The sequence below is a fragment of the Gekko japonicus genome, unplaced genomic scaffold, assembly GCF_001447785.1.
Source record: "Gekko japonicus isolate JY-2015 unplaced genomic scaffold, Gekko_japonicus_V1.1 scaffold4916, whole genome shotgun sequence".
Taxonomy (NCBI): domain Eukaryota; kingdom Metazoa; phylum Chordata; class Lepidosauria; order Squamata; family Gekkonidae; genus Gekko; species Gekko japonicus.
Genome location: NW_015166585.1, coordinates 35,411 through 52,324, shown reverse-complemented (window position 1 = coordinate 52,324; position 16,914 = coordinate 35,411). Strand labels below are relative to the sequence as shown.

Sequence of the window (16,914 nt, the reverse complement as noted above, 5' to 3'; positions counted from 1 at the left end):
TCCAGATTAGAGTCTGCCGCTCTTAACCACTACACCAAACTGGTTTAAGACCAGGCCCTTCAGAATAGATCTTTTGTCATCCATGGTAGAAACAAGGGATTGTGGAGTCTGCCGCTCTTAACCACTACACCAATAGATCTTTCGTCATCCGTGGCAGAAACAAGGGATTGTGGGGGTGTTTTACCACACGGGCAAGTACGTTTTAACATCTGTGGGGAATACCTCTCCTACCTTTGGCATGCTGATAACCAAATGTCCAGTTGTCTGAGACCTTCTGGCAGTGCTGCTGTCTGGTTTCACTTCTGCAGGGAGGACGAGCTGAAAAGGCTAAAATAGAGAGAGAGAGAGACAGCGCCAAATAAATAAATCATTTGCTCTACGATTCATTTTTAAAAAACATCGCAGTTTACCAGACTTACTTTTGTGGATTTACGGGGAGATGAAATATTAAAGTGGTAGAATAAAACACATGTGACCTAGATAGAAAATATGCAGCTACGTGTCTTTGATCTGAGAAGATTTATTGACTTAAACCTTCTCTTGTGGTTATATATTACCACCAGTCCTAATGGGCGATTTGCATCTTAAACATTCTCCATTTACAGTATTAAGTATGAAGTGTGCGTGTATATATAGACGGATAGAGACATGTGGGTATGACATCAGCTTTGCCAGTGGGGAAAAAAATTGTGACATTTCTAAAGGAGGTTACGACATCATGCTTAAATTATATTAGCAACTAAATGAGAATAATTATGCTCCTCCACTTAAGACTTAAAGTAATTTTAATCTGCATTTAGTCGCATGATTACAAACGGAGTTTCTAATTTTTGGCTCAGCTTAATGGCGCCGCTGCATTTTTGAAACTGAAAAACGAGGGACGCGGAAGATGCAGGGGGATTTTCTTTTCGTTCTTTTTGAAGAAGGTATATACGTTCAGCTCTCTGTTCCCTGTAAATTACAGCTCTTAGGGATAATTTTGTCACACAGAAAAGGCTTACCTCAATGTTTCCTGAATTAAAATGGGGCTTGGCAGGAAGGAAAATGGTGCGCAACGACACTTGACTCTATTTCGGGGGCCTTTCTGGACTGTCAGATAAAGGCAAATTCCATTTGTACTTTTGTACACACACACTCGGAGCTGCGGTGGCTCAAGTGGTTAAGACGCTGAACTGCAGGCTGTGGAAGGTCAGTAGTTCAGCAGTTCAAGACCCGAGTGTGCCACATGACGGAGTGAGCTCCCGTCTCTAGTTCCAGCTCCTGCCAACCTAGCAGTTCGAAAGCAAGAAATTGCAAGTAGATAAATAGGTACCACTTCAGTGGGAAGGTAACAGCGTTCCGTGTGCCTTGGTGTTTAGTCATGCCGGCCACATGACCACGGAAACGTCTTCGGACAGCGCTGGCTCTTCGGCTTTGAAACGGAGACGAGCACCGCAACCCTAGAGTCGGACTCGACTGGCTTTCGAGCAAGGGAACCTTTACCTTTACACACACACTCACCATAATTTCAAGAGTAGTGTAATATATGGTCTGCGTATCACGGATGGAACGTGGGTAGGGTTAGTCCCAAAGCCTGTCTAGATGAAAATTCCATCTCAGAGAGCGAGTGTACACGAAAGCAACATCTTGTTGGAAGACTCTATGCAACAAATGAGACGACCTCCCCACGCTCCCCCCCACCCCTGATGGTCAAAAGCTCCTGACCAAAATTTCTCGATGTAGGTAATCCCATTTCGCTTTCATTTGATTTCGAGAACCGGGAGAAATTGTACTGTTCTCTAGAGCTGGAACTAGGAGACCCACTGGGAGAGAAATCTATAATGAACTGCATGTAGGGTGGCGAGCTCCGGGTTCTGTTTGAAAGCACCTGGGGATTTGAGGGTGGAGCCTGTGAGAGTAGGGTTTAGGGAGGGGAGGGGCCTCGGTAGGGTATAATGCCATGCAGTCCACCTTCCAAAGCGGCCATTTTCTCCAGGAGAAGAAGAAGATAAAAGAGATTGGATTTATACCCCACCCTTCACTACCCAAAGGTGTCTCAGAGCGGCTAACAATCTCCTTTCCCTTCCCCTCCCCACAACAGACACCCTGTGAGGTAGGTGGGGCTGAGAGAGCTCTGACAGAAACTGCTCTTTTTCAAGGACAGCTCTTATCAGAACTACGGCTTGCCCAAGGTCATCCAGCCAGGTGCAAGTGGAAGAGTGGAGAATCAAACCCGGTTATCCTGGATTAGAGCCCGTGCATTTAACCACTACACCAAACTGGTGTCAAACAAACAAAGAAATGGTGTTTTATGTAGTCTGGAGATGAATTGTAACTCTGAGAAACCTTCAGCCCCCACCTGGAGGTTAGCAACCCTAAGCGGCAGGGGAAAGGCGAGAGGGCGATCGACTCTTTATTATCTGCCCCTTCTTGAAACCGGCCTATAGTTGGTCAATTCGGCCAACTCTGATGAATGGTGGGGAGGTTGGAAGTAAGAGAAAGCTTTCTTTGGGCCAAATCCAAGCACACCCAGGCAGTGTTCATTCTGAAGGGGAGGGGGAGGACTCGGCACCCCCCTTGACCCGGAAGCAGTTGCAGAGGGGGAGGAACTGGGCTCGGAAACAACTCTACCCCAGGGAACCGCTGCGGCTGAGCCTAATTCCATCCTATGCCCCCTCTCCCTGTACAGTCTCTTCAAGGGCAGAGGAATGGCTCACCCCTTCTCGGTCCCCAAACCGGCTTTTGTGTTGATGACTCCCAAGCGTCCTCAAAACGACTTGGGGAACAGTTGCCAGGTCCCTCTCCCTCACTCCATTTCATATACGCCTTCGGCACCCTTTCTCCCTCTCTCTCGTCCCACCTCCCCACTGAGAGCCGTGTCACCTTCGTTCGTGATGTCATTTCCCGTTCCTCAAGTCCCACCGCCTCCATCACGTCAGTATGGTGAGTCACGGCACCAAAATTAGTACACTGAATGTACAAAGTACCAAAGTTAGTACATTGAATGTACATTGAATGTACAATTGTTGAGGGAGAACAGAGGAGGGCAATGTTCTAAGCCGCTCTGAGTCCCAGCTGGGAGGGACAGCAGGATTTAAATAAACACAAATGCATGCTCATGTCACCTGAGGAGAGATGGTCCATTCTACCACCTCAGGATTCTGCCTCCTTGCCCTCCACCTTACTCTGCTGCAGGGCTATGTTTGGGCAGGAACGCACAGGAACGGAGTTCCGGCTGGCTCCCAAGTTGGCCACGCCCAGCAGGAACTCATTAGCATAACAGGCCACACCCAACAGCAGAAACTCATTCGGATTGGCTACATTAGGGGTGTGCGGCCTCACATGCAAAGGAGTTCCGGCTACAAAGAAAAGCCCTGGGTTTTGACAGCAAACAAGGTAAACAGAATAAGAAGCAAAAGGTGGGTGTGGCTGGATGACCACACTTCTGGTAACATGGGGGTGCGGCCTAATATGCTAATGAGCTGTGCTGTCAGGGGTGTGGCCTAATATGCTAATGAGTTTCTGCTGTTGGGTGTGGCCTATTATGCTAATGAGTTCCTGCTGGGCTTTTTCTACAAAAAGAGCCCTGCGTAAACTAGTCCAATTCATAAGGTTTTGCTTCACGCATATATTACTGTTTGCTAGCATGAGGGGAGGGGTGAAGACAAGTCTATATCTTCTGAGGCCTTATATCTCTAGGCAAATTCAGAATAGGGTTGGGAAATACCTGGAGATATTTGTGTGGGAAGTCTGGAGAGGACAAGGTTTGGGGAAGGGAGGGACCTCAGCATGCTAAAATGCCATAGAGCCCACCCTCCAAAGCAGCCATTTTATCCAGGGGGACTGATCTCTGTAGTCCGGAGATGAGCTGTAATTCCCCAGGCCCCACCTGGAGGTTGGCAATCCTAATAACACATAGCCTTGTTTCTCTCTTTTTCTCTGACCTTTCTGATCTCTACAGGCGCTATGGAACAGAGGCTGCTCTTGGCCTTTAAATTCTCTTAATTATTAATTTCTACTTCATTTATGGAGCTGCGGTGGCTCAAGTGGTTAAGTCGCTGAACTGCAGGCTGTGGAAGGTCAGTAGTTCAGCAGTTCGAGACCCAAGTTGCCACATGATGGAGTGAGCTCCCGTCTCTAGTTCCAGCTCCTGCCAACCTAGCAGTTCGAAAGCAAGAAATTGCAAGTAGATAAATAGGTACCAGTCCGGTGGGAAGGTAACAGCATTCCGTGCGCCTCGGTGTTTAGTCATGCCAGTCACATGACCACGAAAACGTCTTCGGACAGCGCTGGCTCTTCGGCTTTGAAATGGAGATGAGCACCGCAACCCTAGAGTCGGACTCGACTGGCTTTCAAGCAAGGGAACCTTTACCTTTACCTTACTTCATTTATACCTAACTTTTCTCCACAACGGGGGCCCAAAGTGGCTTACAATATTCTCCCCTGCTCCATTCTTAACATTTAAGAAAAGAAAGAATCTGATTGGCCACTGGAGATTTGACTGGCTGTGCAGATTTTTTTAAAAAGTTGCTTTGGCAGCAGCGGCCACCACAGCAACAAGGGCCTTCACTGTATGGGTGAAGGGAAACTGCTGGCGGCAGCCATTTTGCTACTGGCTCTGCCTCCTGCAGTGGCAGTTTTGTGTCAGCCATTTTGTGGCTGCACCCACCACACTCTGGCAGAATTCCCAAGGTGCCCACTGGCTCAAAGAGGTTGCTGTAGAGGAGGCGAAACCTAAGTCTTGATAAAAGCCTAATGAAATCAAATCAGATGATCTGCAACTGCATCTCAGTTTAGCTGCCTCGCGATGAGAGAGGCTTGGGCGGCTAGGTCCGCCTGTGCTGTGAGACCAATTTAATACTGACAATTCCATGTGGAGTCAGAGGAGAGAAGAGCCGCTGGAAGAACAACTAGCCGGCAGGGTGCCTGGTAGGCACTCACCTTCCCCAATTATTGTGTGGCCCTAGTTAGGAGTATTAATAAGCCGTGTAAACCGCTCAGAGCCTCCGGGATAGAGCAGTATAGAAATCGAAAGTTAAATAAATAAATAATAATAATAATAAAAATGTGGTACCAGAAATATGGGACTGGATAAAAAAAATGCTCTTTATGGTTGAAATGGACAAATTGACAAAGAAACTTAACGGCAAGGAAGATGAAGAATTCTATGAAGAGTGGAAAGACTTTAAAGAATATGTAGAAGTGAAATGGAATGTTAAAAATACTTTAATAAATTTTGATAGTTATTAGAATGGAAAAAAAAAAAGTATTGAAATGATGAATTTAAGTAATGTTACCTGAAAGATTAGTTTGTAATATGATAAAATATAGAATTAAAGATTAAGATGAAAATTTAAGGGGGATAACGCACTGTGGGAAGCCATGTAACGGGGGGTGGGGAGACATTCGAAAATGGATATGAAAAGATTGAAATGTTATGAAAAATTTAATCTGTTTTTTAATATCTGTACAATAAAATTGTTTAAAAAAAATAAATAAAATGTGGAGACAATGTGGATTTATAAACCAACTAGGACAGTGATGGCGAACCTTTTAGAGACTGAGTGCCCAAACTGCGACCCAAAACCCACTTATTTATCGCAAAGTGCCAACATGGCAATTTAACCTGAATACTGAGGTTTTACTTTAGAAAAAACAACTCATACATTGACTTTAAATGATCCAAACAAAGTAAGGAAAGCAATCCCAAATGCTTTCATTTACTTAAAATTATTTGGCAGAGAATTCGACACTTTAATGAAGGTCTGGGCCTGGCTGGGACGATGGCACGCGTGCCCACAGAGAGGGCTCTGAATGCCACCTCTGGCACCCGTGCCATAGGTTCGCCACCACTGAACTAGGAGAAAGGCCCGTTGCGGAAAGAAATGCAACGAGCTCTAGGAAGGGGGCCTGGGCGAGTGCGGGGCCCTGCAGCATTGGCTGGTGGGCCCCCTCCCCGCCATTCCTGGCTCCGTGGCCTGGGCAGGCGGGGGGGGACGGGACGCGGGGGGGACCTCTTGGAGGCCTCCCCAGCGGGTGGGCCAGGAGGGGGAGGGGGCCGTGGGTGGCTTCTTGTGCTTGTCTGCTCTCCCCAGCCCCTTCCTGGGCTGCCTGGCTCGGCGGGCAGGTGAGGTGGGGGCCGTGGGTGGCTCCTCCTGCCCGTTCATCCTCCCCGGCCCCTTCCTGGCTCGCCTGCATCGGCGGTCAGGCCAGGAGGGGCCGGGGGGGCTTCTCCTGCTTAGCCGGGCAGCTGTGGGCCCTGGTCTCCTTCTCTGCCCCCTGCTCGAGTCCCCGGCAGGCCAAGCCGCCTGGCCTCATCCCCCGCCCATGCCCGTTGCGTGGGGAGGCCGAGCGAGCCAGCTCTGGGAGGGGAGGGGAGGCGGTTTAAACTGCCTCTCCTTCCCTTGGCTTGGTCGACTTCCCCACGGCTGCGGGGAGGGTGAGCAAGCCGGCTCTGAAAAGCCGTCGGCGTGTGAGTACCCCGCGCGCCACCCCCACCCCCCGCCTGGCCGCCACAGATTTGTGAAGTTTTCTGGCCTTTTGCCCCGCTCCCAGACTTCGAGGCAGTCGGTGTGGTGATCCTCCGCCTGCCGGTCTGGTGACAGCAGACTGAGGCTGAGAGACTCGCCGTCGCTGCTGTGGGTGGGACTCAGCAACGCAGCCAGCCAACGGAGGCAGTGCCTTCTGATGGGCACGTCAGGCAGCGAACTGATTTTGCCAAGCATAGAACGTTGCCAGACCACTACACGTTTATATCATAGGACAGGATGGTCGATACATGATGAGATTAGGCTGCGTCCAACAAAGCAGGCAAAGCAGATGTGCAAATATTTGAAAATCACTAGGGATGCCAGCCTCTAGGTGGGACCTGGGGATCCCCTAGGATTGCAGGTCATCTCCAGACTACAAAGGTGGAGAAAATGACTGCTTTGAGGGGGTGGACTCTTTATGGCATTGTACCCCACTGAGGTCCCTGTCTTCTCCAGGCTCCATCCCCAAATTTCCAGGAGTTTCCCAACCTGGAGCTTTCAACCCTACCCTCACCCCCCTTAGGGTTGCCAGCCTCCAGGTGGGGTCTGGAGATATCCCGCTTTTACAACCCATCTCCAGCTAACAGAGATCAGCTCCCCTGGAGAAAATGGCTGCTTTGAAAGGTGGACTCTATGGCATTGTCCCATGCTGAGGCCCCTCCCCTCCCCAAACCCCGCCCTCTCCCAGATCCACCCCCAAAGTCTCCAGGTATTTTCCAACCCAGACCTGCCAACTCTAACCCCACTCACTACCGGCACTAACAGAGACTTAGCGACGACATTCCGACCTGTAAACGGCAAGATCCAAAACGAACTGGCTGTTTTCTTCGTCATCTTTCAAGGAGAAAGGAAGCCTAGAAACAGAAAGAAAGCGTATGGACTTTTAGAAGGACGGGATGAAGTTCTTCAACTGTTAGAGGTCTGTGATGGCATGGCTTCATTAACAGGTGTGGCTTCGTTAACAAGATCCAGGATACCTCTAGAAGTGCACAAATTGTATTCTGAATTGCCAGGGGGGGGTGCTAACAGTACAAGCATGAACGAAGCCTTCTGCACAAACTCGGTTTGGGGGTTTTTTTTAAAGGGAGGGCTTCTTATGTCCTGGCCCCACTGGTGGACCTCCTGATGGCACCTGGTATTTTCGGCCACTGTGTGACAGAGTGTTGGCCTGATCCAACATTGGCGTCTCTGATGTTCTTATGTTATGCTGGAAGAGAGACACCTGCTGGCAGCAAAACTAACAGGGAAATAGTTACATTATCTGTTATCTACATGGAAAGGAATAGCATTATGCAGGTTTTTTTAAGTGACAATATTTCAGAGAGTGTTACAGATGATGAATTATTCATTCGGGAGACCAGTCTCTTCAGTATTTGGGCCATGTTTCGATCGACACTGTCTGTTCAGTTTCACTTCAGATATTCTCTAAGCTAGGGGGTCCCAGGGTTGCCAGCCCCCCTCCCCTGCTTTTGGGGGCTCCAATCTGATTTCCCCCAGCCCTGTGCACTGTGGCCCCCACCCCACTCACAAAAGATCCGTTAAAGGGTCTTTTTGCAAGCCGAGCGTGCAGTCCACGACTGGGGCCCCCTCTAGATTTAAAGGGCCCTCCAGCTGATCGGTGGGCCACGTGGTCCCCTCTGATCCGAGGAAGCCCTTTAAATCTGGCAACAGGGGAGGGAGAGGGACGGCCAGGCCGGTGGTCGTGCTTGGGGGGCATCCCCGCCCACCCCTGGAATGCCCCCCCAAATCCCCCTTTTGGAGGGAGGAGCGGGCCTTGCAACCTTAAGGTACCTCCAATTGTATGACTTTAGCCTGGAACCCAGAAAGCTGCTTTACGGAGGGATATTTTTTCTCTCTCTTGAAAAACAGCACCTTTCCCATCCCATAGTATAACTCGGTTTCAAAGACAGTTTGTTATGTGACTTGGGGGGAAAGGGGGATGGGCTGCCGTGGGAGAGACACAAATCCAAACGTCCTCTGGGCAAGCCGTATCGCTTGTTTGATGTCAGGTGTCTTGGACGCTACTTTCGGAATGAGATCACCCCAGTAAAGGATTCACTGGGCTGGGCACATGTAGGAGTTTGATTACGTGAAGGACTCCACATATCTGAGCTCAGTAGAGTTGCCAACCTTCAGGTACAGCCTGGCCATCTCTCAGATGGCCAAATGATCTCTAGACTTCAGAAATCTGTTCCGCTGGAGAAAATGACTGCTTTGGAGGGTGGGCTCTATGGCATTGTACCCCACGGAGGTCCCTGTCCTTCCCAAACCCCGCCCTTCCCAAGCTCCACCCCCACAATCTCCCAGAATTCCCCAGCCCAGAGCTGGCAAGCCTACTTCTGCACCATGATGCTTTTTCGGAATCAGCTGCAATCTCTGAAAGGCAGCCATTCATGGGACGTCTGGAAAGCATATTATATACAGAGATCCTCCACACCCTTCTCTACCTGTCTTCAGCCTGGGGAAAACAATCACAGCCGTTATCTCACATTCAAAAACCACGCTGGGTGGATAATCCCGCGAGGCCTCCTCATGTAACACCTTCTCAACATCTTGAGAGAGTTATGCTGGGAATGAGGTGAGTAGAAGAACTCAAAAATTGGTGACACGACACCACAAGGTGAACAATTACCATAAACTACACAAATCAATCCAATTAGAGAAAGCACACCTTCCTTACTTTGGCTGCGGTCACACGGAGCATTAGCCACGCTACAGAGACGGAAGATAGGCGGATTTTCCGGGCGCGATCACACCTCCACATCTGGGAAGCGTAGAGCTCCCGTGGCGAACCCGAGGCTTCCCACCAAAGATGCAGGGTAAAAAACTAGTACCTCCGAGGTACTAGTTTCCGAAAACCGCGGGGCAAGGGCGGGCATCTGATCACGTTTCCGGTGGCATCCAGCGCCCGCCCATGTCCCGTTGCAAAAAGGGGTTTTTTTTCCAAGTCTCCATGGGATGCGCACAAGCACCCAACGGAGCATGCAAACACTTGGGTTATAAAAAAAAACACCCGCCAATCCGCTTCTTTGCCACGCCGCAGGAGTGACGTATGATCGGCCCCTCCCCCTCAACCACGGGATGTCTGATCCCACTGCCGCGCGGTAGTTCGCTCCGGGGCAAACAGCCATGCCTCCCCCCGTGATATCCAGCCCGTGTGACTGGGGCCTTTGATTTAAAAAAAAACAAAAACCCGAGGGTGTTCAAATTCTCCCTCTTATAATTTACTTTCTTCATTTCAACCCTGCCTTCTTCCTCAATGGAGACCCAAAGCAACTTACATCTTTGTCTTCTCCTCCATTTTCTCCTCGCAACAGCCCTGTAAGGTAGGTTAGGCTGAGAGCTTCCATCCAGAGTCGGGAATCTGGATCTCCCAGACCCTCATCCAGGGCCCCCCAACCTTCTTGTACCTGTGGGCACCTTTGGAATTCTGACCGAGCTCAGGTGTGTGGAGTCCTTTACACAATCAAACCCCTACGTGTGCCCAAAAGTAGCATCCAAGATACCTGACACTGAACAAGCACATTTGGAATTCTGAATTCTCAAAATGGCTGCCGCAGCTTACATTCAATCACACAGTGAAGATCCTTGTGCTGTGGGAGTAGCAGCCGCTGAAGCAATGTTTTTAAAAGTCTGCACAGCCAATAAAATCTCCAGTGGCCAATCAAATGCCTTGCTGGGCCAAAGTCACACCTGGCCCCACCCACTTACTTAGAGGGTTACCTGGGTTGTTCCTTCCTGCGCTGAACTGCTAGAATTCTGGGTTCCACAGTCATGGCAGATGCTTGAGCTCTGTTGAGGGCCTTTGCTTGGCAAATATTAACTGCCTGAGCCAGAATTAAATTGGGGTTTTAAGTAGGGTTGCCAACCCCCAGGCAGGGCCTGGAAATCTCCAAGGATTACAAATGATCTCCAGATGACAGGGAATAGTTCAGCTGAAGAAAAATGCTGCTCAAAACGAATGTGAATTCTAAAACCCGCTAAGTTAGGGTGGACTCTATGGCATCATACCCTGCTGAGGTCCCTCCCCTCCCCAAACCCCGCCCTCCTCAGGTCCCGCCCCCAAATCGCCAGGAATTTCCCAGCCTGGAGTTGACAATCCCTAGTTTTCCAGGAGCTGTCCCTTGACCTTGCTATTTGAAATGCTGAAGACAACCTTGTCTCTTAACATAAAGTCTGGAAGCCCCCAAATTCACAGTGCTGAGGTTTCTCCCTGAACGTTATAATAAAGAGCCTATGCCATGTTAGTCTTTCTGTAGCACTAGAATGGCAAACCCAGTATGGCAAACCTAGACAGCATAATAAAAAGTAGACACATCACCCTGCCAACAAAAGTCTGTACGGTCAAAGTGATGGTATTCCCAGAAGTAATGTACGGCTGCGAGAGCTGAACCGTAAAGAAGGCTGAGTGCCAAAGAATAGATGCTTTCAAATTATGGCGCTGGAGGAAATTCTCGAGAGTCCCTTGGACTGCAAGGAGATTGAACCAGTCAATCCTAAAAGAAATCAACTCTGACTGTTCCCTGAAAGGCCAGATACTGAAGCTGAAGCTCAGATACTTTGGCCACCAAATGAGAAGGGAGCTCTCACTGGAGAAGATCCTGATGCTGGGAAAGACTGAAGGTCAAAGAAGAAGGGGACGGCACAGGATGAGATAGTTGGACAGTGTCATGGATGCAACGAACATGAAGTTAAGCAAACTCCAGAGGACGACGGAAGACAGGAGGGCCTGGCGTGATGTGGTCCATGGGGTCACGAAGAGTCGGACTCGACTGTGCGACTGAACAGCAACAACAACAGCATCAGATTTCGGGAGTCACTACTCACTTCCTCAGAACTTCTGAGTGAGCAGAAACTCACAAAAGCTCATCCCCTGCCACAAATTTTGTTAGTCGTTAAGGTGCTACAGAAAAGGTGTTAGCTGGTGCCATGATGTGCATCAGCACCACACTATGGTCCCCTGCCCTAGTCCAATCTTCTAAACCACTATAACACAGCGATGAAATTGAGCAAACTTCAGAGGACGACGGGAGACAGGAGGGCCTGGCGTGATCTGGTCCATGGGGTTGCGAAGAGTCGGACTCGAATGTGCGACTGAACAGCAACAACAACAGCATGAGATTTTAGGAGTCACTACTCACTTCCTCAGAACTTGAGTGAGCAGTAACTCACAAAAGCTCATCCCCTGCCACAGATTTTGTTCGTCGTTAAGGTGCTACAGGAAAGGTATTAGCTGGTGCCATGATCAGTGTTCCCTCTAAACTGAGTTAGTGTGAGCTAGCTCACCGTTTTTTAGCCTTTGGCTCACACATTTTTGTCTTCGCTCAGGAAGGATGGCTCCAGAGCAAACTAATGTATGCAGTAGCCAAATCGCTGGCTCACAACTTTAATGCTAGCAGCTCACAAAGTAGAATTTTTGCTCACACGACTCCACACCTTAGAGGGAACATTGGCCATGATGTGCATCAGCACCACACTACGGTCCCCTGCCCTAGTCCAGTCTTCTAAACCACTATAACACAGCAGTTTTCTGTGCTTGAAAGAAAGTGTGGGACGCTGGGAGAAGGATAACAAATCAGAGACAAGAAAACCTAACAGGGATCGAGAAACCTGACAAAGGAAAAAAGACCTTGGGCCATAAAACCATAGCATCCGCAACTGCACTAGAAGGAATGGGAACTTGATATCTGAGCAAAGGTACTGTAGCCACTGCAGCTTCTGCTTCCTCTTGTTACAGCGAAATTAATCACCGGACAAGGTTTGCGGCTTGTGCTGTTCCTCAACCTCAAATGGTCGACCAAAATCTGGCTGCATTAATCCGCTGCACAAAGAGAACAGTAGGTCATTCATTAAGTCTGTGGAGCTTTAGACATTTCTTCGCTGTGCGTTTTCAACTCTCAGAGCCACCGATCCAACCTGTCGATGCAACCCTTTAAGGTACTGCCTGCTTGTCTTCCCCTGAACGAGAAAGCGATTCTAATTTTTGCGCAGCTGTCAACACATTTTTACAACAAAGGCGAGACATCGATAATGGCGACGAGTTTCTTGCGAGGCACTGTTGTCAAACGCTGGGATTTGTTTTTCTACCGCTGCTCTGCTTTCCCCTTGTGGCTCTTAGGCAGGATGCAAAGATGTCGTTGGTCTCTATGGCCCTTTCCGTACTCTCCTTGTAATCCATGTCCTCCAATCAATTCTGCACTAAAATCAAATTTGGCCTTCTTTTTATTCCGTCCCCCCCCCCCAATAGAATCATAGAATGTTAGAGCTGGAAGGGACCTTGCAGGTCATCTAGTCCAACCCCCTGCACTCTGCAGGAGCACAGCCGAAAGATAGTTCTACAACATACCCTAAAAATGGTCATCCAGCCTCCACTTGAAAACGTCCAGTGAAGGAGCGTCCACCACCTCCCAAGGCAGTCTGTTCCACTGCTCAACCACTCTTACAGTTAGGAAGTTTCTCCTGATATTTAGCCAGTAACAACTCCCTTGTAATTTCCACCCATTCGATCTAGTCTTGCAATCCGGAGCAAGAGAGAATAGATCTGCTCCATCTTCTACATGACAGCCCTTCAAATACTTGAAGACTGCAATCATGTCCCCTCTAAGCCTTCTCTTTCCCAGGCTAAATATAATCAACTCTTTCAGCCTTTCCTCATAAGACTTGGATTCCAACCCTCTCACCATCCTAGTTGCCCTCTTCTGGACACGCTCGAGCTTGTCAACATCCTTCCTAAAATGTGGCTGGGTTCCCCCCCCCCCCCCCGTTCTGCATTATGTTACCTCCCTTCAGTGGTCGGCCCGGTTTCAGCCCGCCGTTGCCCCCAGGTTTTTTGGATGCCGTTTTGCTGCGGACTTAAATCGCCTCGACTCGAACACTGAGAAAACCCAGAGTGGAAGGCAAATGCAGAATGGTGCTAAAATGGGGTTGAACATTGGTGGAGGCTTTTTAAGTAGCTAATCTGGACTAAGTAAAATAAATAAGTAAAAAGGGAGACACAGAAGGCTATATTATCTGGGGGGAGGAGGAGGAGAGGAGATTGGATTTATACCCAGCCCTTCACTACCCGAAGGAGTCTCAGAGCGGCTTACAATCTCCTCTCCCTCCCCCTCCCCACAACAGACACCCTATGTGGTAGGTGAGGCTGAGAGAGCTCTTGACAGAAACTGCTCTTTTTCAAGAACAGCTGTGCCAGAACTACGGCGTGCCCAAGGTCATCCAGCCAGGTGCAAGTGGAGGAGTGGGGAATCAAACCCGGTTCTCCCAGATTAGAGTCCGCGCACTTCACCACTACACCAAACTGGCTCTACACTACACCAAACTGCAAGGTAGGAGCATTTCTAAGAGAAAGGGAAATTTACGTTAAGGGATCGGCTCTGCAATTATTATTTTTTTATTGATCCCCTGCCTTTCTCTCCCATGGGGACCCAAAGCGGCTGACATTATTCTCCTCTTCTCCGTTTTATCCTCACAACAACCCTGTGAGGTAGGTTAGGCTGAGAGTGTGTGACTGGCCCAAGGTCGTCCACTGAGCTTCCAATGGCGCGAGTGGGGATTCAAACCTGGGTCTCTTAACCACTACAGCACAGGGGCTCAGAGTGAGCTTTCGGAACTAAAAAAAAACAACAGGCAAATTATTTTTTGAGCGCTCATCCTCATCCATTTCTCCTGCACCACCCCCACCCTTTTAACAGAAGGCTGCCTGGTGTATTCTAGGGTCGGTTGGATAATCGTCACAAACATATAATGAGAAGTTCCACGTTCCTTTAGTAGCCTGGGACTCGGCTTGCAGTACAAATGCCTGATAGCTGTGCGGACTGCTATAGACGTCAGGGTCACCTTCCTACCCATGATTCCACCAACAAGGTCTCTGAAGGGGCCAGCCAGCCTCAGACAAGTCATAAGAACATAAGAGAAGCCATGTTGGATCAGGCCAATGGCCCATCCAGTCCAACACTCTGGGTCACACAGTGGCCAAAACCCAGGTGCCATCGGGAGGTCCAGCAGTGGGGCCAGGACACTAGGAGCCCTCCCACTGTTGCCCCCCAAAGCGCCAAGAATACAGAGCATCCCTTGCCCCAAACTGAGAGTTCCTATCTATACCTTGTGGCTAATAGCCACTCATGGACCTCTGCTCCATATGTTTATCCAACCCCCTCTTGAAACTGTCTATGCTTGTAACCTCCACCACAGCTCGTAGCGGTGAATTCCATGTGTTAATTACTCTTTGGGCGAAGAAGTACTTCCTTTTATCTAACCTGCTGCTCCTAAATTCCATTAAGTGCCCATGAGTTAAGAACATAAGAACATAAGAGAAACCAATGTTGGATCAGGCCAAAGGCCCATCTAATCCAAAACTCTGTCACACAATGGCCAAAAATACCAGGTGCCATCAGGAGGTCCAGCAGTGGGGCCAGGACACTAGAAGCCCTCCCACTTCTTGTATTGCATCTCTGTCGCATTCTTGTATTGCGTCTCTGTCGCACGCATAATTTTGTCAACCTCACCCCTCAATCGTCCTTTCTCCAGGCTAAAGGGCCCTAACCTCTTTAGCCTTTCTTCACAGTGAAGGTATTCCATCCCCTTGATCATTTAAGAAGTGAGCAGTGACTCACAAAAACTCATACCCTGCCACAAATTTTGTTAGTCTTTAAGGTACTACTGGACTCTTGCTCTTTTTGACCACTGAAGAATCTACTTGATCATATACTCAATCTCCAGCTTTGGAGCATACTTTTAACCTGAGCACAGCAAACCTTAAATGGAAAAAAATACTCTTTTTTGGAATCTGACAAAGCTGTTCTGACTAGCGAATTATCGAAATCCTTCATCAGATAACCGAGCCCCTCATTCAAAAGCAGCTCACTCTCCAAGATGACAGTTTCTCCATACGTACTGGGGAGCATTCGCATTCAGAACTCTTCCTTCGGGCGTGATCAAAGTCCTCGGCGGCTTCTCTTTCTTGTTTTGTTCTCTGTCAAAAAGGGGGGGGGGAAAGGAGCAGCGGTTTTTGATTTTGCATTTCAATCCCTTCTGAGAGGCAACAAAGAAAGAAAAGGAAAGACAAGAGGAAGCCCATAGCTTTTGATTAAAACACATTAAAAAAAAACAACCCTTCCTTACTTTCATGCTAGGAAATGTGTCATTTGAAAATCAGAAATGCCAGTAAAAGTTAAAAACTACAGACAGCTCCCGAGAGCACAAGTCCTGGCTACCAAATCCCAGTTCAGACAGAGAAGTTTCTCATCCCATGCTCAAAAAAATACACAGACTTGGGGGCTCAGGAACTTTCCAGAAAGCCATTTCATAGATTCTCATCAGCAGCTGGAATTCCTCTTTAACATCCTTGTCTGAAAATATCCATCTAATATTACTGGGAGTGGCTTCCAAGCAATGGTGCTTCGGATCTGGGCACAGGTTTCCTTACTGTGCAAACTCAGGGCCAAAATACAATTGATACGTGTGACGCTGATCATGGGGGGCCTAACCCATCTTGTAGTCACAGGTACAATCAGGGAGAACTCACCTTCAAAGGGCTTCATTGCTCTGTCAGCTCTGGAATGCTGCCAGGAGGAGAGGGACCTTACGCTTCCCTCCTGTGTTCTTTTTGCCAGTAGAGCCAGTTTGGTGTAGCGGTTAAGTGCGTGGACTCTAATCTGGGAGAACCGGGTTTGATTCCCCACTCCTCCACTTGCACCTGCTGGTGTGACCTTGGGTCAGTCACAAGCTCTGGCACAGCTGTCCTTGAAAAAGAGCAGTTTCTGTCAGAGCTCTCTCAGCCCCACCCACATCACAGGGTGTCTGTTGTAGGGAGGGGGAAGGGAAAGGAGTTTGTGAGCCGCTCTGAGACTCCAAGTGAAGGGCGGGGTATAAATCCAATCTCTTCTCTTCTTCTAGAAATGGCTGGGGGTGGGCCTGCTTGCCCCTTCCACGTGTCATCATTGTTGGAGTGAGTGACTCAGCATGCCTAGACACTGGGGGGCGCTACATCACTCTAAGGGTGTATAGGTGTTATCCCCTTGAATAGGATAGATGCCTCTCTTTGTCTTAACTTGGGAGCTGCCCTCTGACCCCTCCTCTCTTACTTGCTTTGTCCTCTTCCTCTCTACACATGGCCTTCCATGGAGACACATGTCTCTGCAGGTCTCTCCTATAGGGACAACCCCCTCATGCTTCTTGTAATGTACTCCGCCATTACCACGTGCGCGACCATTGGGCCATGCGGTCATGCAAAAGCCTGAAGCTTCGCTCCCCATGAACAATAGCTGAGCGGATCCTAGCCCGCGCCTATCAGAGGGCCAGGTCCGCAGCCGAGAGCCTATGGGACTCTCGGCTACTGTATATAGACTATAGGGAAGTAGGGGGTGTGTTTTGGTGGTGGGTTTTCTGTGCATATATACCGGCCTGC

The 16,914-nt window shown here is 49.1% G+C and overlaps 1 protein-coding gene across 1 annotated transcript in view; it reads right to left on the bottom strand.

Moving 5' to 3' along the window:
* Window positions 1–222: 222 nt before the first annotated feature.
* The window catches only part of LRRC6 (leucine rich repeat containing 6), a gene marked incomplete at its 3' end in the record, with an annotated part of 42,044 nt that continues 25,352 nt past the window's right edge, over window positions 223–16,914 (bottom strand). Inside the window, exons 7-10 of the mRNA XM_015412372.1 lie at window positions 15,403–15,480; window positions 7,298–7,363; window positions 6,537–6,687; window positions 223–327 (exon numbers count right to left, since the gene is read on the bottom strand). Coding sequence (XP_015267858.1) covers window positions 223–327; window positions 6,537–6,687; window positions 7,298–7,363; window positions 15,403–15,480 — 400 coding nt within the window. The remainder of the gene's footprint in view (window positions 328–6,536; window positions 6,688–7,297; window positions 7,364–15,402; window positions 15,481–16,914) is intronic.